The 19859-nt window shown below is 44.8% G+C and overlaps 1 protein-coding gene across 2 annotated transcripts in view; it reads right to left on the bottom strand.

Annotated features, from left to right (window-relative positions):
• Positions 1–5358: 5358 nt before the first annotated feature.
• The window catches only part of VPS8 (VPS8 subunit of CORVET complex), a 236506-nt gene continuing 222005 nt past the window's right edge, over positions 5359–19859 (bottom strand). For both annotated transcript variants that reach the window (XM_054481040.1, XM_063662489.1), the window contains 2 exons: positions 9461–9541; positions 5359–6088 (listed from right to left, as the gene is read on the bottom strand). In XM_054481040.1, the coding sequence (XP_054337015.1) occupies positions 5939–6088; positions 9461–9541 (231 nt within the window). In that variant the 3' untranslated portion in view covers positions 5359–5938. The remainder of the gene's footprint in view (positions 6089–9460; positions 9542–19859) is intronic.

Below are 19859 nucleotides of genomic sequence, written 5' to 3'. Positions count from 1 at the left end.
TTAGCCTCCAACTTTGTTCTTTTTGCTCAGAATTACTTTGGCTATTCAGGGTCTTTTGTGTTCCATACACATATTAAGATTTTTTTTCTATTTCAATGAAGAATGACATTGGTATTTTGATAGGGCCTGCATTGAATCTGTACATTGCTTTGCGTAATATGGACATTTTAGAAATGTTAATTCTTCCAGTCTATGATCATGGGATGTCTGTTTGTGTCTTCTCCAACTTCTTTTCTCTTTCTTTTTTTTCCCCCGATACAAGGTCTGGCTCTATCACCCAGGCTGGAGTGCAGTGGTGCCATCTCAGCTCACTGCAATCTCCACCTCCTGGGCTTAAGCCATCCTCCCACCTCTGCCTCCCTTTTAGCTGGGACAACAGGGTTGTGCCACCATACCTGGCTAATTTTTGTATTTTTGGTAGAGATGAGGTTTCACCATTTGCCCAGGCTGGTCTGAAACTTGTGAGGTCAAGTGATCCTCCCACCTCGGCCTCCCAAAGTGCTGGGATTACAGACAAGAGCCACTGCACCTGACCTCCAATTTCTTTAATCAGTGTTTTCTAGTTTTCCTTGTAGAGACCCATCACCTCCTTGGTTAAATTTATTCCTAGATCGTTTTTATTTTTTGTAGCTGTTGTAAATGGGATTGTCTTGATTTATTTTTCAGCTAGTTTGTTATTGGTTATTCAGCTAGTGTTATTAGAGAAACACTACTGATTTTTTCATGTTGATTTTGTATCCTGCAACTTTACTGAATTCATTTATCAGTTCTATGAGTTTTTTGGTAGAGTCTTTAGGTTTTTCTATTTATAAGATCGTGTTGTCTGCAAAGAGGGACAATTTGACTTCCTCTTTTCACTTGCCTGACTGCTCTGGCTAGGACTTCCATACTATGTTGAATAAGAGTAGTAAGAGTAGGCATCCCTGTCTTGTTCCATTTCTTGGAGGAAAACCTTTATCTTTCCTCGTTCAGTATGATGTTAGCTGTGAGTTTGTCATACGCATCCTTAATTGTGTTGAGGTACTTTCTTTCTAAACGTAACTTATTGAGAGCTTTTTTTTAATCATGAAGGGATATTGAATTTTATCAAATTATTTTTCTGCAGGTATTGAGATGATCACATAGTTTTTGTCTTTCATGCTATTGATGTCATGTATCATGTTTATTGATCGGCATATGTTGAGCCATCCTTGTATTCTTGTGATACATCCCACTTGATCATGGTGTATTATCTTTATAATCTTTTTGATGTATTGTTGGATTTAGTTAACTTGTTTTTTTTTTTTGAGACAGAGTCTCACTCTGTCACCCAGGCTGGAGTGCAGTGGCGCAGTCTTGGCTCACTGTAACTTCCAATTCCCAGGTTCAAGCGATTCTCCTGCTTCAGCCTCCCAAGTAGCTGGGACTACAGGCATGCACCACCATGCCCAGCTAATTTTTGTATTTTTAGTAGAGACAGGGTTTCACCATGTTGGCCAGGCTGGTCTCTATCTCCTGACCTCAGGCGATCCACCTGCGTTGGCCTCCCAAAGTGCTCGGATTGCAGGCATGAGCCACCATGCCCAGATTACTTACCTAGTATTTTGTTGAGGATTTTTGCAGCTATGTTCATAAGGGATATTGGCCTATAATTTTCTTCTTTTTGTAGTGTCCTTGCTGGTTTTGGTGTCACGGTTAGGCTGGCTTTGTAAAATGAGTTAGGAAGAGTTCCCCCTACTTCAATTTTTTGGAATAGTTTGAGAAGAATTGGTACTAATTATTTTATAAATGGTAGGTAGAACTCTGTGGAGAAGCCGTTTGGTTCTGGACTTCCCTTTGTTGGGAGACTTTTAAATTACTGATACAATCTAATTATTTGTTATTATTCTGTTTGGGCTTTCTATTTCTTCATGATTTAGTCTTGGTAGGTGGTATATGTGTCTTGGAATTTATCTATTTTTCCTACGCTATCCGATTCATTCGTGTATATGCTTGTCCACAGTCGTCTATTATGATCCTTTTTACAGTTGTAATGTCTTATCTTTCATTTCTGATTTTGAGTCTTTTTTTTTTCTTAAGTCTAGTTAAAGGTTTATGGATTTTGTTTATCCTTCCAAAAAACCAACTTTTGGCCAGGCACAGTGGTTCATACCTGTAATCTCAACACTTTGGGAGGCCGAGGTGGGAGGATCGCTTGAGCCAGGAGTTTTTTGAGACCAGCCTGGGCAACATAGTGAGACTCTGCCTCTACCAAACGAACAAAAAACAGTAGCTGGGCATGGTGGCGTGCCCCTGTAGTTCTAGCTACTCGGGAGGCTGAGGGAGGATCACTTGAGCCCAGAAGGGTGAGGCTGCAGTGAGCAGTGATTGTGCCACTGCACTCCAGTCTGGGTGACGAAGCAAGAGCCTGTCTCAGACAAACAAAACCCTCTTCATTTCATTGATTTTTTAAAATTATTTTTCTAGTTCTAGTCTCTATTTCATTTATTTCTGCTTTGATCTTTATTATTTTCCTCCTCTTACTAACTCTAGGCTTAATCTGTTCTTTTTTATAGTTCTTCAGGTTGTTATGCCAATAGGTTATTTGGAGTTTTTCTTCTTTCTTGATGTAGGACTTTATTGCTATAAACTTTCCTCTTAGAACCGCTTTTGCCACATACCATAAATGATATTTTTATGGGATGTTTCCATCTTCATTTGTCTCCAGATATTTAAAAATTTTCGTATTTCTTCTTCGACCCATTGGTTGTTTAGGAACATGTTGTTTAATTTCCACAGATTTGTGAAGTTCTTAAAATTCCTATTACTGATTTCTAGTTTCATACCATTGTGGTCAGAAAAGATACCTGTTATGATTTTCAATCTTAAATTTGTTAAGACTTGTTTTGTGGCCTAAATATGGTCTACCCAGGAGAATGTTCAATGTGCACTTGAGAAAAACGTGTATTCTCATGCTGTTGAATGGAATGTTCTGTATATGTTTGTTAGGTCCATTTGGTCTAATGTGTAATTCAAGTCCAGTGTTTCTCTATTGATTCTCTGTCTGGAAAATCATTGTTGAAGTCCCCTATTATTGTATTTCAGTTTATTTCTCTCTTCAGCTCTATTAATATTTGCTTTATAGACTTGGGTGCTCTGATGTTGGGTGCATATATATTTACAACTGTTGTATGTTCTGGATGAATCCACCCCTTTATTATTATATAACTTTGTCTCAATTGACAGTTTTTGACTTAAAGTCTATTTTATCGAAGTACAGCTACTCCTGCTCTCTTTTGGTTTCCTTTGCACAGAATATCTTTTTCCATCTTTCATTTTCAAGCTACGTGTGTCCTTAAAGGTGAAGTGAGTCTCTTTTAGGCAGCATATAGTTAGTTCTTATTTTTAATCCAATCAGCCACTCTGTCTTTTGATTGGCACATCTGATCTATTCACATTCAAGGTAATTATTGATAGGTAAGGACTTACCACTGCAATTTTGTTCATTGTTTTGTAGATCCTTTGTTCCTTTCCTCCTCTCTTGCTTTCTTTCTGATTAGATGATTTTCTCTAGTGGTATACTTTTTATTCCTTGCTTTTTATCTACCTACTATAATTTCTTGCTTTGTGGTTACCATCAGGCTTACATAAATCATCTTATTTATTTTTTTGAAATGGAGTCTCGCTCTGTACCCCAGGCTGGAGTGCAGTGACACCATCTCGGCTCACTGCAACCTCCACCTCCCAGGTCCCAGTTCAAGCGATGCTCCTGCCACAGTCTCCCAAATAGCTGGGATTTCAGGCACACACCACCATTCCCAGCTAATTTTTGTATTTTTAGTAGAGACAGGGTTTCACCACCATGTTGGCCAGGCTGGTCTTGAACTCCTCACCTCATGATCTGCCTGCCTCGGCCTCCCAAAGTGCTGGGATTACAAGCGTGAGCCACCGTGCCCGGCCAACATCTTAGTTATAACAGGCTATTTTAAACTTATTACAACTTTGATTGCATAAAGTTCTGCTTTTACTTCACCCTTCCCACATACATTTCATGTTTTTGATGTCACAATTTGCTTTTTTATATTGAATACTCCTTTTGCCTTAGTTCTTTACACTATAAAAGAAGAAGAGGAATAACTGAGTTTTGCTTTGAGAATATCAAGTTCCTTTGGCCTTAATTTTAGGCTCAATGAGAAACCTTTTGATACATAACTTGGGGCAGGTAGCATCACTGGCTCTGGAATCACAATTCTGAATTCCGCCTGCTCTGCTACCTCTTTGGTATGTTACCTTGGTGAAATTACTTATCACCTCTGAGCCTCAGCCTTCTCATCTGTCAACTGCGGTTGAGACTGTCATATAGCTGTGGCAGGCATCCAAGCGGTGATGACTTAATGGTTCAACCACTTCCCTCAATTTTATCTCCTGACACCTTCATCAGGAAGCAGTACCCTTGTAGCCCAGGTCTTGGGAGAAGTTATATAATAAAAGCTAAGCTAGCATTTCTGGGGTATTTGCCATGTGCCTCTATGGCACATAGCAAACGTTTACATGTATTATTTCATCTTCATAACAGTTCTGTTTATAAAGAAACAGAGGCTTAGAGAGGTTGATTGATTTGTTGATTATACGCAGTACATGGCAGAAACAAGATCTATTTTCTATTTAAGGGTTAAAAATTTCTATTGGCCAGGTGTGGTGGCTCATGCCTGTAATCCCAGCACTTTAGGACGCCGAGGCAGGTGGATCACCTGAGATCAGGAATTCGAGACCAGCCTGGCCAACATGGTGAAACCCCATCTCTACCAAAAATTAAAAAATTAGCCAGGCGTGGTGGTGGGTGCCTGTAATCCCAGCTACTCGGGAAGCTGAGGCAAGAGAATCGCTTGAACCTGGGAGACAGAGGTTGCAGTGAGCCAAGACAGTGCCACTGCACTCCAGCCTGAGCAGCAAGAGTGAAACTCTGTCTCAAAAAAAAAAAAAGAAAAAAAAAATTTCTACCTAGTTTATACATCTATTTCCTGTGAGTTTGGTTAGTATCAGTCCATGAGAGCCTGATCATTCCAGTGCACTGAGAAAAGGATCATCTAAGTATGTAAGGTGGAAACCTAGGTGTCTGGGTGTGACGGCCTCCTGCGGTGGTTGGTTCAATGATATACGAAGTCCCATGGCCAAAAACTGGGTAAGTACTATTCTCTTTGGCAGCCCAGCCCCTGTCACAGGAGCATGTGGGTGGCTGAGCTGCTCTGAATAGAGCTGACGATGGAGCTGCTTATCTGAATTAAGGAGGGTTGTCACAGGCAGGATTCCTGACTTCGAGCTAATAAAATTGTGACAACAGGGCTCGAAATGTCCTCCATGACTTGACAGACTGAGAGCCAGCCAGCCAGGAGACCTGCAGAACTTAAACACAGAGCATTTATTGTTAGAAAGGGCAAGTCTTACACTCAAATAGGTTTTAACATGAACACATTAAAGGGAGACGGCCCTGGCCCCCACAATGTCTCTGCTTTCTCCAAGGCATGCTTCAGTTATACTGCAGCCTGGCCAACCACTGTTCCTGTAGAAGTTGAAGTTCCTCCGTATTATCCAGCAGCTGGAGGAGATGGAGTACGGCAGACTCTGGAATGCCATTTGTGTGAGTTCCTCCTACTTTCTAGGCTTCAGGGTAAATGGAAAAAGTCCCAACAGGCAAAATGTATTTCCTAAAAAGCTGGACAGAGGTATGTGACATTCCTTTGCTTAACAAGCAAAACAAAATCAATGAGTCTGGTGAACTGACGCCATGAGAACAATGTGGAGAAGACTGGGAGTCTACACTGGGAATGGTGCTGTGGACGCTCTGGGCACAGGAGCCCAATTTGGAGCCTCTTCTCAGAAGCGTGGGAGGCGGTGGAGGCCAAGCCCACCAGAGGCGGGGCCTCTCCCCAGCTGCCTTGGGATCATCTCTGGTTCTCCTGGGCCAGGCTCCACGGAGTCATCAATCCTCAGTCACAGGTGGGGGAATGAGCTGTAGCTGGAAGTTCTCATTCTGGAAGATGCTGTTGAAAGCAGGAGCATTCTGCGAGCCACTGAATGGCCTATAGCTCTCGCTGCTGCGATTCTGGGAGAGTTCCGTGAGGAGAGCCAGCTGCAAAGGAAGGACACACATCAGCTAAGGTTTGTGGGGAGCAGAGGGAAGAGAGGCTCCTGAATCCACTGCTTCAGGTACATGAGAGACAGCGCTATGTTGCAGGAGTAGTAACATGCAGGGTTTGAATCTTAGGTCCATATATCACAAACGAGCAGTGTGACTTTGGGCAAGTTCACTTCATTTTTTAGGGCCTAAATTTCCTCATTCATTAATGAGACTGGACTGGTTCGCTCCCAAGGGCACTCAAACTGTGCTCTCCCTGGCACTGGAGAGCTCTCCCACTCTGGGCCGGCCCTGTGCTGAGGGCTCCTCCAGCTGCTATGGATGGCCCTGCTGCCACCCTTCTCTCCCTGTGGATGTGCCCTGGGCTGAGGAGCTTTGTTCTCAGCTCTGCTCGTTCCAGGCTCTCCGTCTTGGTGCACTCTCCTCGGGGTGAATGACTAATTATGACCATTGGCTCTGACCTCTCTTTTGTAACCTGGAAGGCTTCAAACAGACACCCAGCTGCCAACTCAAACTCAGGGGCTCCAGAGTGGAACCCCTGGATTCTACCTTTTCCTTCAAGTGAGTCCTTCCTGCTCCCAGCTTCCTTATTCCCACCAATGACACTAGCAGTACCCTCATTCGGTCAGTGGCTCAATTCTGGAAGACCTGCCAAGGAGGACAGAAGGATAGGAGGAGACGCTAATGTCGGCCTGTTAGGAAGCCAGCGCTCTGCCACTCAGGGGGACCATCCCTTTCACCTAAAGAGGGTTTCTGCAAAAGTAGGGAGCTGGCAGCCTGGCTCTTGAGATGCCCTTGATGGTCAGAGGAGAGACGAATTCTACACTCAAAGTCCTTAGACTTCCTGCCTGATTAGGGTCTTTGCCTGTTGCTTCCCAGAACATTGTGAGTTAACTTCCACCCCACAGAGCTAATGTGAAGGAAAACTCAGAGCCCAGATCAAAATGGTCCCTAATAACAGTAGTTGGGACCTGTGGGATGGGCCACCGTGTCCACTACCAACACTCTAAGGGACCCTGCGTAGGCTCACATGGAGGCCAGTGAAAGCCTGGTCCATGGGGAGTGCACAGCTGAGACGAGGGGGCCATCAGACTCCTCAGGGCAGCCCTGTCTGTGTCTACCAAACACGCCAGGAGTCCGAGGGGATGTCTAACAGCCTCTGGTGACTGTATCAAGTGTCTTTCCATGACAGGCACTTTGCTAGGTCCTTGACATGTGTGTTATTTCTCATCCTTCACAACACAGTGACTTGCCCTCGGTCACCAGCAGTGAGTGGCGGTGTGGGATTCACCCGCCAGGCACCATGTCTTTGAGGTGCCCTCCGACCTCCGGCAAAGGGTTTTTCCCTCACACAGGCAATGGTGGCACAAGCTCACATGTGTCCATGTGTCACTTCTGTGGAAAACTCAGTACCAGTGGCTGTGGTAACTGGGAAGACATCTGAAGGCCCCGAAGTTCTGTCAATTTATCAAAAGTAGTCCAGGTCCTGGCCCAGAGACACATGTACGGTCTCATTCACAACTCAGTAACTCTGACTCAAGCTCTGACTGCAAGTTGCCGAGCAGGCCCACTCAAGCACTACTCCAGGGGCCAAGAGATGTCCCTTGCTCTGTCCGAGTCCACTTCGTGCCACTTCCTTCTTCCATAACCCTCTCAGTTGCCCATCAGCCTGCGACGTTCTCTGCAATGACTGTTATGTACGATGCCTTGAACAGAATGAGCCACAGATGCTCAACTCAACGCTTTCACATCCTGACACTGTGAGGTGGGAAGATCAATTGCAAAAAAAAAAAAAAAAAAAAAATTATTTCCCAGGAAAATAGATATTTTTGTATTCCACTTTGGTAACTTTGTGATCCGGAAATCAATGAGCCTTAAATAAGGGCTCAACAGTTTGAAGCAGAAGAACCTCCTTGGAAGGCCCAGAAACCCAACTCCTGGGGCAGAGCTTAGCTGAGGCTGGAAAGGGATGGGGGTGAGGCCAGTTCAATAAAGCTGCTGGACTGCATCCAGGAGACCCCTAGAGAAGCTTCCTGGAATAACAACCTCTGCCCAGACCAACTCTCAAAGAAGGAGCCCCACTCTTTCCTCCGGCTGCCAAGTAACCTAGTAGGTTCTGCCTAAGAAAGGGGAGTGCGTGAAGGAGGCCCAGGTAGAGAAGCAGAGGACACAGCAGTTTGCACAAGCTCGAGACAAGCTCAGGAACAAATGGGACCAGCTAGAATTGAGGTGTGATTTGGGGAGTAGAGAAGATGGCAGGGTTTGGACTCATTCTTTAGGTGGTGGAGATCCAGAATGTGTTGTAAGCAAGGGAGTAACATGACATACTTGGTTTTAGAAAGGGTAGCCAGGCAGCAGCATGGAGAAGGGACAGAAGGGTTTCTAGCCAATCAGAAGACCTGCAGTGGCCTCCGTGAGTGATAAGGAGGCCCCACCCGGGGTAGTGGTTGAAAGGGGGATTAGTAGACAAGATCCCACAGGATATCCCCAGTCAGGTGGCAGGAAGGTGAGGAGTGAGCCTAGTGCTGCCAGGTCTCTGCTCTAGGTGGCTGGATGACAGAGGTATCATTCCTGAGGCAGGCACTAGGCACGAAGAACAGGTCGAGAAAGCGATGAGTACACATCCAAAGTGCCTGAGGGACACCCGGTCTGATGTGGTGGCAGCGACTGCTAGAAGCCCTCCAGTCTGTACTCTTCTTCCACAGTTAGAGTAGACCAAGAATTGTAGCCCAAGGTCTTTTGGAATAAAAATCAATTTTCCCAGTCTCCATTGCAGTGAGGTATGGTCATGGGTCTAAATTCTAGACAATGGAGGTAAGTGGAAGCAACCATGTTGAACCATACGAGTTTAAGTCATGTGGTAAGAAAGGCAGAGCCACAAGACAGAAGAAAGCTGAAGGGAGGTACGTGGATGTGCCCTGGCTGCTGCATTTACACTTCTCTCTTGCTTAAACCACTATTACTTTGCATTTGTCTTTCATGGCCAAAACTAATTCAACCAATGCAGATGCCCAGGAGGGTCTAGGGCTTCGGACAGATTGGGCACCTATCCATATCCTAAGCAAAGCCCTCCTGGGATCAACCTTCTGGCCTGCTCTCTCTGGAGGGAAGTCAAACACAGAAGCCCTTCTGTGTCCTCACAGCTCATAGTACGTAGGGGACAGAGCTTTCTACTTCCTTTGCTCTCTTTGCCAAGCTCTGAGTGCTCCCTGGGGCCAGGGTCTGTTGTCCATGTAGCCATAACAGGGATACCAGGGCACCTTCCAGGCTAGAAGGAGGCTAGAAGGAGGTTCCAAGACACTGCCTTTCTAAAGCAGTAAATTATAAATAGGGAAATAAAAATATAAACAACCACACAAACATTACCCTGGAGCTTCCTCGGTAGAGACGGCAAAGCTGATCAAATGCTTGGATTTGCTGTGGATCCAGAACAGGTTCTGAGGTTCCCTGAAAAATAAAAACTGATACGATTAACATCACGTGGCTAGGCAGCCTCTGAACTTGCTCTACATGATGCTGAAGCAGAATATGGTGCTTCCTTCATTCTCCTGAAAACAATCCATGCTACCAGCAATTAGTGAGATATATACTGAGCATGAGTAAGAAATCGGCACGTCCCCTAAGATCCCTCCTTGGTGTGGCTGCAGGTTGACCTGTCTGTGGACCCTTTTCCCAATGGAGTTTCCAAATGTCCCGTATGTATAGGTTCCTTTCAGGTTTCTTGATCCCTCTTTGGCACCATTATGCAGAGCTAGTTAGTTCCTTGCAGCCTTGCATTCCCATGTCCATCACTTCATATGGCCAGCAAAGATACCCCTTTTCTCTGTCATGGTAACAGCAGATGCACTGTCATTTAAAAATCTCATCCTCTCCCTGTTTCATTATAAAGCTGGTCGCCACCTATGGGGTTGCAAGATTCGTCTGCTGCTTTTGGGAAAAGGGCCGGTCTAGCCTGCTCTTAACAGCAGCCATGTTTTGTTCCACCTGTTATTGTGGTGGGACCTGCCAAACTGCAGTTCTTCTCTCAGTGGACCTGATCCAACTCATATGCAGAGAGAAGAAATGGGATCCTGGGGGAGGCGGCCATAAGCTTTGGAGTCAGAGGAGAATCTGGATACTAGTTCTGACAGTAACCTGCTATGTAACTTTAGGCAAGTCACCTCACTTCTCTAAGCCTCAACTGCCTCACCTGTGGGAAGGAAGGGGTAATGCTTACCTTTTGAGATTACCAAAAATTAAATGAGATATATATTTAAAGTGTTGCCTGCCTAGTACCAGGCGAGGGCTCAGTATACGCTAGCTTTTCTTACAATTCAGAGATACCCATAGTTAACAGTTGATTTCAGAAGTGTTTTTGTTTATGTATAAGATTAGTAAAAGGACGTTTTTCTTTGCCCTATATTATGAACCTGTCCCAAGCGTCTGCACTGCACAGGTTGGTGGGTAAGAGCCTGCACTGCAGAGTTCATCAGCCTAAGCCCAAACCCTGGCTTTAGCAATTATTAGCAGCATAATCTTAGGCAAGTTCTCCGAGTTGGGTACTTTTTGCTTGTTTGTTTGTTTTTGCTCACATAGGGATAATGACTATAGCTACATCACATAAAGTGGCTACGAAGATTCAAGAAGGTAATGCACACAGAACAAGTAGTAGATGCACAGGACTCTGCAAGTTCTCACTGAGCGCTACTAACTAGAGAGCACAGGAAGGCCCGCAGGTACTGCGCACAGAGCCAGTCTCCAGGAAGCAACATCGTGTGGCCCTTGTCCTGATGTGGCTACAGAAACAGAAAGGAAGGGGACATCAGAGCAACGTGCACAGGCAAAACTGGGTAATGAAGGAGGCTGGGGGATGTGCAGGAGAGGGTATGCGGAGCGTGAAAGGGAAAACTTCATGGAAATGAGAGCTGCTAAGGTCAGCTCCCTCTGTCTTGCTCCCAGTGCCCAGTACTGTGCTTGCACAGAGCAGCCACAGAGTCATCATCTGCTGATCAAATGAAGGGATGGGAGGGCCGGCATGCAGATTTCTGATTTCTTACTATTTATCACTGGCGTTGTAACCAACCCTCGCCATGCAGTAAGAACACAGGGCAGGGCTCTGACACACTTGGGCTCAATCTGGACTCTGCCCAAGACTAGGTGAGTGGCTCTGGGCAAGGAATTTAGCTTCTCTCTGTCTCAGTTTCTTTATCTGTAAAATTCTACTTTGCAGAATTGTTGTGAAAATTAGACATAATGTATGGGCTTGGCATCTATTTGATGTTCAATCAATGGCAGTAATTACTGCAATTGTGTTGTTTATACTCCTAGAGAGAAGTGCCCCCCTAGAAAGAACAGTGGGATGAAATCAGGAAACATGAACTCCAATCCTGTTACCAGCTCCCTGTATAACCTGAGGAGGTCACATCTCCCCTCTGAGTCTATGTTCCAATTGATCAAAGGGCAATGCCACCTCAGGCCACACTCCACCATCCAGGGAAGAGGTGGGCACCATGAGATTAACAGGCATTTAGCGCATGAAAGTTTCAAGAAAAATAGTAATGTTTACTGAGCCTACTCATGGCTTTTATCTTTTATTGCATATTCGGAAGCAAATTAGGGGCAATGTCACAAAGACACATGGCAGCCCTGAAGAGAATAACAGTTTCTGTCTACAGATGCCAAATTAGGGTCAGACAAAAAATAAAGGGGGAGCAACCAAATATGAACATAATCTCTGTTCACATCCAAAAACATAAAAGTATTCTCAGACCATTAAACCCCCCAAAGATAAAACTGGTTAGGAGTGATTTTCCAATTGGAAGAGAAGGAAAAATTTGCTGCTGTCTGTTAGAGCAAATTTCTTTCTTCCCATGTAACAAAGTCCAGTGTTAAGAGCTAAAAATTAAACTATAGAGAATATGAGAGGAAGAAACAGTGGCAATCCTGGAAATGACCTTGTAGTACTCAGCATTAAAGTAAATCCTGTGGAAAACGAGGTCCTGATGATCTCTGAGAGCCCCAGGGAGAGGGGTGTTGGGCTAACATGCGGCGCCAGCACATTGCAAATCTCAGTGACTCACAGATGTGGAAGTGGGAGCAGTAACTACATCCGCTGGAAGGAAGAAAACAAACCAGGCCTTTCAGGATCCACAGACCTTTTTTTTTTTTTTTTTTTTTTTTGAGACGGAGTCTCGCTCTGTCGCCCAGGCTAGAGTGCAGTGGCGTGATCTCAGCTCACTGTAACCTCAGCCTCCCAGGTTCAAGCGATTCTCCTACCTCAGCCTCCTGAGTAGCTGAGATTACAGGCGCGCACCACCATGCCCAGCTATTTTTTGTATTTTTAGTAGAGACGGGGTTTCACCATGTTGGTCAGGCTGGTCTTGAACTCCTGATCTCAGGTGGTCCACCCGCCTCGGCCTCCCAAAGTGCTGGGATTACAGGAGTGAGCCACCGTGCCCGGTCACAGACCTCTTAACAAACATATTAAGCTCTGATATAGGAAAACCACCATGATCCACTGCCACCCTACTGGCCAAGTTCTCAAGAACAGGGATGGTACTACTCCTAGGGATACTGGACACAAAGCCTTCCAAATCATACTCGAAGACACGGACAGTCACAGAAGCCTGAGCTCTGCTTGTTCGTTTCTTACTCTCTACAATTACTAAGATCCTGAAATCAAAACCCTAACATTTCCTTTCCTAATTATCTTTCCACGCTAACACGAGAAGATCAAACCTAGTTTGCGAGAGACACGGGCCACTTTATATAATTCGTAACGTGATCATGTCTTTTCGGTATTCTAGAAGCCTCCACAGGTGCTTCTGTAAATTTCTGGTGGCAATGAAGGTGGAGATGGAGTAGGACGAGTGGAATGAGCAGCATATTTCCCCCTTTTCTCGCTGCCTGCCCTCCACCTCCCTTTCAAATCTTTCCCTGTATCTGTTATAGCCTCAGCCAGCCTTTTACCACCACCTAAGCTGTTTCACACTGGAGGTCCTTAATATTTAAAAGTTTTGCTTAAATCAAAGTTTGGCTTCAGAGATAAAGGAAAAGCCACACACCTCCTTCCCCTCTGCAAACAGGAAATACCTTTTCTAAATTCCCACCCACAACAGAGTTTGCTCTCAGATTGAACCTGACTCTTCAGAGCCCCTCATTCTCCAATGCCTCAAATCTCTCAGTAGGTCACAGCTAATAATGAATTAGGTAATGAAATAATACAACAGGCAGACAAGTTGCGAAGCTGCCTAGAGAGAGGAGGGGAAATGTGGCAGAACGTCTCTGCAGGAGATTCATTTAGAGTAGTAGTCACGACCCCAGAATGAGCAGCTCTAAGGGAGGCGAGTGCTTGAGGTCACACAGACAGATTGAAAGGCTCAGTGAAAGATAACCTTAAAAACCCAAGCCCTTCAATACCACAATTAAAAAGAAACAACATGGTGACCGTTCACAGCACAGGGGAAAAACGCTGGTTTACGTGTTCTCAGATGCAACAACCCTCCCTCCCCTGCTGCAGCGGCTCGCTTTATCGATCGTGTAATGACCATGTGCCGGCCACTGTTACAGGTACTTAGCATGGATCATCTCATTTAATCATCTCAAAAACCCTACGACATACGTACTTTTCTTATTGTTATTTTACAGGTGAAGAAACTCAGGTCCTGGGATTCAGTGCTATGCCAAGGTCACTCTGGTTGGTGACGGAGCCCAGATCTGAATTGGGAAAGTCCAGTTCCAGAGATGCCTTTCGTCTGCCATTCTCTTGGCAGCAGTATGGAAGAAGCCTGATGAAAGTCACTTTCTTTTTTTTTTTTTGAGACGGAGTTTCACTCTTGTTGCCCAGGCTGGAGTGCAGTGGTGCCATCTCGGCTCACTGCAACCTCCGCCTCCCGGGTTCAAGTGATTCTCCTGTCTCAGCCTCCCAAGTAGCTGGGATTACAGGTGCATGCCACCATGCCCGGCTAATTTTTGTATTTTCAGTAGAGACGGGTTTTCATCATATTAGTCAGGCTGGTCTCGAACTCCTGACCTCAGGTGATCCGCCTGCCTCGGCCTTCCAAAGTGCTGGGATTACAGGTGTAAGCCACTGTGCCCAGCCGAAAGTCATTTTCAAGGGACCTAAAAGGTTGTGTGAGGAGCAGTGTAGGACTTGCCTAGGTCAATTTGCCTAATCTAGCTCCTGTGAAACTGACGGACACCTGCCCTCCTTCTGGGGATCCTTCATGATTCTGCTTTAATTTCAAAACTCATCCCATCATTCTATAAAGTATAAACAAAAGACCCAGGAGAGAGAACGAGAGAACAGCTAATGGAAATAAATATAGCTACTAGTGTTCTGCTTAAAAATGACTTTGGAAGCCTAGACCAAAGCCCAGTGTTAAGAACTAAGCTTCATTCTGCAGTGAGACACTTCACATACAATGTCATGACAGTTTTGGGTACACACTAGGCGTTCACGAATGCCTTCTGCCATCACAGAAAAAAGTCTGAACTTGGCTCTGACACTAATTAGTTGTGTTGATATCCCTCATATCAGTTAGTTCAACTACAAACGGGGAAATCTCTGCACAGCCTACCTTACAAGGCTCTTTCTTGTGAGGGAAGGGCTGGGAAGGGAAATGGAGAAAGCTCATTTCCTGTTGTGCATTAGTCTCTGGCCTTCTGCTAGCTGCATTTGTGTTTAATGTATACATTAGCCCAATGAAGGAGAGATTATTTTCTCTAATTTACCTGTGAGGAAACTGAAGTTTAGACATATTAAAATACAGCTTGTAAGAGACAGGGTAACTCTTGATAACAGGTCTAACCCTAAAGCCCACTATGACATGTTAGTGACAAACATAAGGTGCTCTGAATGTATACAGTTTCATGGGCTGCTCGTGGACACCCTGGGTTGCCTGGTCTGTGTCTGTAGGGGCTGATGCTGCATCTGCCCGAGTGCCTACCGGGATCCTGTGTGGTGCCATCATAAGGTTAGCACTAGGTGAAGGCTGTGTCATTAGATGAGGGTACCTAAGTATATTCTATTTGGTGTTGGTCACCTGCTTTTGCTCCCTTACAAAGGAAAATATCCCCTAATTGGTTTAAAGTCTTTGAAACCCACATACTGTTCCCACACAGGATTGGTGTTCCATGCCCAACCTGCTTTGAAAGGCAACAGCTTGCGGGAAAATCTGTGGTGACAAAAGCTGATCATCTCATTATATATTTAAAAACATGGATTAAAAAGTGTAGAATACAGTTTGACTTTTTAGATAACTAATGTAGCTCCTTGGTCAACTTCATGAGGGCCTTCCTGTTGTCTTGACAGGGTTGGAGAGGGGGGCATCTCAGCGTACCTGCTTCACAAGGCGGAAGCTCCAATTCCCAAACATTAAAAATCACTGCCGGATGCTGCCAGCCACAATGTAATGGAGATATTTTCCCAAGTCATCATTATCCCGAGATGCCAGGACAGGGAGCAGGACCATTACAAACGGGGACACTGATAGATGACAGTGAGACTGACCCCCTTCCAGGGGCCACTGTCCTGTGCGAACTTGGAGTCTTGCCACATGGCATACTGTGGCCATTCCATAATTACATTTTCTTTTTGTCAGTACAGGAAGATCTTTAAAAAATCCAGAAAGATTTATTGTTAAAGGGCATGTACTAGGGAAAGGGATACTGGGATACTCTGGGGATCTGCCCTAGCAGAACTTCAAAATAACCCTCAAAAATAAGTGGCTGATTTAACAGTAATAGCTTGCCAGAAAAAAACCTCAAAAGTCTCTAAAGGAAGACAACACAATCCAGATGCTCAACAACACAGAGTAGGGGCTCTCTTTTAAGGAGGTGTTATGATGTCTGGAATAATACCCACCATCAGTTGCTATTTCATGGAAAACCAGGGAGCAAAATTTCAATATTAGGATGGAAGAAATGTAAATTCTAACTAGAACACACCTAGGATATTTGTAGAAAACAAGAAAACATAAAAGTCCCAAGGCTGTGACTTGTCAGACACAGCAGACTGCACCAACCACCTGCCCATATTTCACATTCATCTCCTCCTCCTTCCCTTCTGCTTTAGCCAATGGAGAGTCCCACTGTTTCCCAAACATGCCCAATCCAACGTTTGATACTATATGAAGAAGTGGGAGCTTTCAGGGCTGGCACAATTGATTTGAGACAGAGGTCCAGGCAGAAGGCTACGCTCTGCAGTGACAGAATGTCAGCCATCAGAAAACACCACACACATTAGAGCAGCACAATCTGCGAAGCTCTGTTCAAATTCCATGACCTTTACAAATGGGTGATAATTCAGCACAGTGCAACTAAGAATGGCCTACTGAGTTCTTTTAATGCACAGTAACAGGCTGCTAGTGGCTCTGTCACACATACTGAAGAGAAAGAAGATAACTGCCATGTATTGTAGGAAGTACCTAAAAGCTTCATCAGGAAACATGTTGGAGGGGAAAGGCCCATTTGTAACTCGATCAATAATCTCAGCATCCAAGAAGATGGCAGCCGTGAGGGAACTCCTGTTTTGCTGAGGGAGTTCCCTTCCATACAGAGAGGGCATAGGATAGTATAGAGAACTACTGGCACTGAGATGGTCTCACACACAGCCCCATAATAAGACACACATATGACAGTCTGAGCGGGAACAGACAACTACTCAAGCAGAAGTGTCATATTAAGAAGCGCAAAACCCACAGCCATTAGCTCTCAGTTGCATTGGCAAGGGAGCTAATAAATGATGTTAGCTAAGTCTCTGATGATGAGCTGTAAGGCTCTATCCTTGGTTTTTTTTTTTTTTCCTTTGAGATGGAGTTTCGCTCTTGTTGCCCAGGCTGGAGTGCAATGGCATGACCTCGGCTCACTGCAACCTCCGCCTCCCAGGTTCAAACAATTCTCCTGCCTCAGCCTCCCGAATAGCTGGGATTACAGATGCGTTCCACCATGCCCAGCTAATTTTTTGTTTTTTTCAGTAGAGACAGGGATTCACCATGTTGGCCAGGCTAGTCTCGAGCTCCTGACCTCAGGTATTCTGCCTGCCTTGGCCTCCCAAAGTGCTGGGATTACAGGTGTGAGCCATCGTGCCTGGCCAACCTTGGCTTTTTTATATACAAATACTTTATCAATAGCTTAAAGGGAAAAGAGGCCTATCCTTGGGAGGAAAAAAATGATTCCTGAGGGTCAGAAACTGAAACAATATAAGCAATGCCTTGCACTTAGCTCCAGAAACCAAGGGTATGTGCATCAATAGCACGTGTGAACAGAATCGGGAGTTTGATATCAGTATGTTAGCTGTGAATCAACTGTGCAAAATGGCTGCTAAAAAAGTTAATGTGCTTTTGGTTCCATTTACAGAAACAGAATGTAGAGTAAGGAAGATGATGATGTCATTTTGTTCTAAAATGACCTCACCTGAAGTACAATGGTAATACTCAAGGACATGTGGTATGATAGGGTGGAGAAGATAGAGGAAATGGATTGTGGATGTTCTGCCTGGACAAGAGACCACCAAGGGCTGGAGATTCAGGACCTCGGCTACATGAAGGACTGGAAAGTCTGCTCTCTAACAGAAGGATTAAGCTATTTTTGGTAGGTCCTAGGGGAAGGACCAGGATCAATTGGCAACACCTACTACAAGGAAGATTTATCTTAGTTAGAGCTTCCAAAGATGGAATATCCTGCCTTAAGAAGGTGGTTTTCAAGCAGAGGCAGAACACTGCTTGTTAAAATGGATGAGGAGAGAGGCTACTTCTAGCACGACAGCCTGAGGAGCTCTGTTATAGTCTGGATGTTGTTCCCTCCAACACTCATGTTGAGATTGGAGCTCCAATGTTGGAGGGGCCTAATGGAGGTGTTTGTGCTATGGAGGTGGATCCCTCATGAATAGATCAGTGCCTTCCCTGAGGGTGGGAGGTGAGTGATTTCTCACTCTATTAGTTCCCATGAGAGGTGGTTGTTTAAAAGACCCTGGTACTTCCTTCCCCTCCCTCTCCTGGTGCTCCTCTTGCCATGTTGAAACAATGCCCAAAGAGTTAAAAACAATCTACGACTAACAGAAATTCTTGAGTTTGCAAGATAGCAGATAAGGAACAATTTGCTAAAATGCTGAAACTTCCTCTACTTGTGAGATTAAAAAACAGGTTGAAATTGGCTGGAAGCAACATGGCTGACTGGAGTTTGTGCAGAATGAGCTCGCTGATGTCACAGCTCAATTTCTACTGCGTATTTCATACTAATTCTTCCCAAATTTGCACATGAGACCCACGAGGTAGCATGCAGAGATAAACACGCATCCCTGAGGACTTTCCAGACCTTCTTTTTTCTTCTACTAATCACCTGCTAATCCCAGAATCTACCCCCTGAACCTTTTCTAATAAAATTACTGCCTTAAAGCCAGCATAGGGAGACAGATTTGAGCTGGACTCCTGTCTCCTTGTTAGTCAATTTATAATAAAAAGCATTTCTTTTCTAAAAAAAAAAAAAAAACCCACAGTGTCATAGCGTTGGCTTCTAACGTATCAGGCTAGTGATGCCCCTTTTTCTTGGTAACAATGTGATCTCTGGACATGTTGGCTCCCCTTTGCCTTCTGCCTTGAGTGGAGGCAGCCTGAGGCTCCCACCGGAAGCAGATGCTGGTACATGCTGCTTGTACAGCCTGCAGGACCATGTGCAAAATAAACCTCTTTTCTTTATAAATTACCCAGCCGTGGGTATTCCTTTATAGCAATACAAGTGGATTAAGATAAACTCCAAATAAAAACTGGTGAAAACTATAAAACGAAAACTCCAAGTATTTAAAGACCAAATGAAGAAACTATCCTCCCTACACTATGAAAATTTGATGACTATGGTTTGTGAACTGACTGCTCCCTTCCCCACCTTCAGAACTCAGTAAGGTAGAACTCCACACTACTGCAACCAAGAACAGCAGGCTCTCTTTATCCCAAGATCACAGTTGGAAGGCTTTCTTCCCAGTAGGAGCAGGACTTTGGTATTTTTCATCCTGCCATCAGTGTTGCTGGGGCTAAGTCCTAGGTGAGTGCAGTCAAGAGGTAATGGGGGTTCCCTTCTTCTGGAAGCCTCTACTCATGGAATGGAAGCTCTACCTTGGGGGCTGTGCACTGCAAAACTTCAGTCTCTGATCACCCTTGCCCTGGATTATGAGTCCAGGAGAGGCAGTCCAGGGGGCTGCTTAGGCTCTCACCTGAGGCTGCTGCCCCTCCCCGCTTCCAACAGCATTCAACAACTAGACTGGGGGATGACATTCAGAGAAAAGCCTGCCATTGTCCCTTCCCCCAGCTCCAGAGCCCCAGCTCAGAGATTCTTCCTTGGGAAAGAAGTAGGCTCTAAAATAAATAACTCCTAATCTTTTCCCAGAGGAACTGACTTCACTTGCAACTGAATATAGAGAATTTCAATCCTAAGTGTGTTCTTAAGAACAGTGGAGTTAGTGGTGAAATGCAACTGGGAAGAGACTTGTGGATTTAATGAAGATACAACCTAGACTATAGGCTGGCTACTTTGCAGAAGATAACTGAGGAAAAAGACAACTGCAGGAGACCTTGTGAGGTCAGAAGAAATATCAAAACTAGCTCCCAGAAACTATTACTTAAAAGAAACTGCAATTTGACTGGATTAGTTTATAGACAATTTATGTCCTAAGGCGTTAGTGGAAACAATAGAGCAATCATCAGGCAATTTGTAGAGCTTAACAATGGGGTATGGTCAGAGAAAAACGTCATTCCAGGGTGACTACAGACATACCCAAGGCTACACCTACTTG

Source organism: Pongo pygmaeus, chromosome 2 (assembly GCF_028885625.2).
Source record: "Pongo pygmaeus isolate AG05252 chromosome 2, NHGRI_mPonPyg2-v2.0_pri, whole genome shotgun sequence".
Taxonomy (NCBI): Eukaryota; Metazoa; Chordata; class Mammalia; order Primates; family Hominidae; genus Pongo; species Pongo pygmaeus.
The sequence above is the reverse complement of the archived record's forward strand: the minus strand, read 5'-3'. Positions and strand labels throughout refer to the sequence as shown.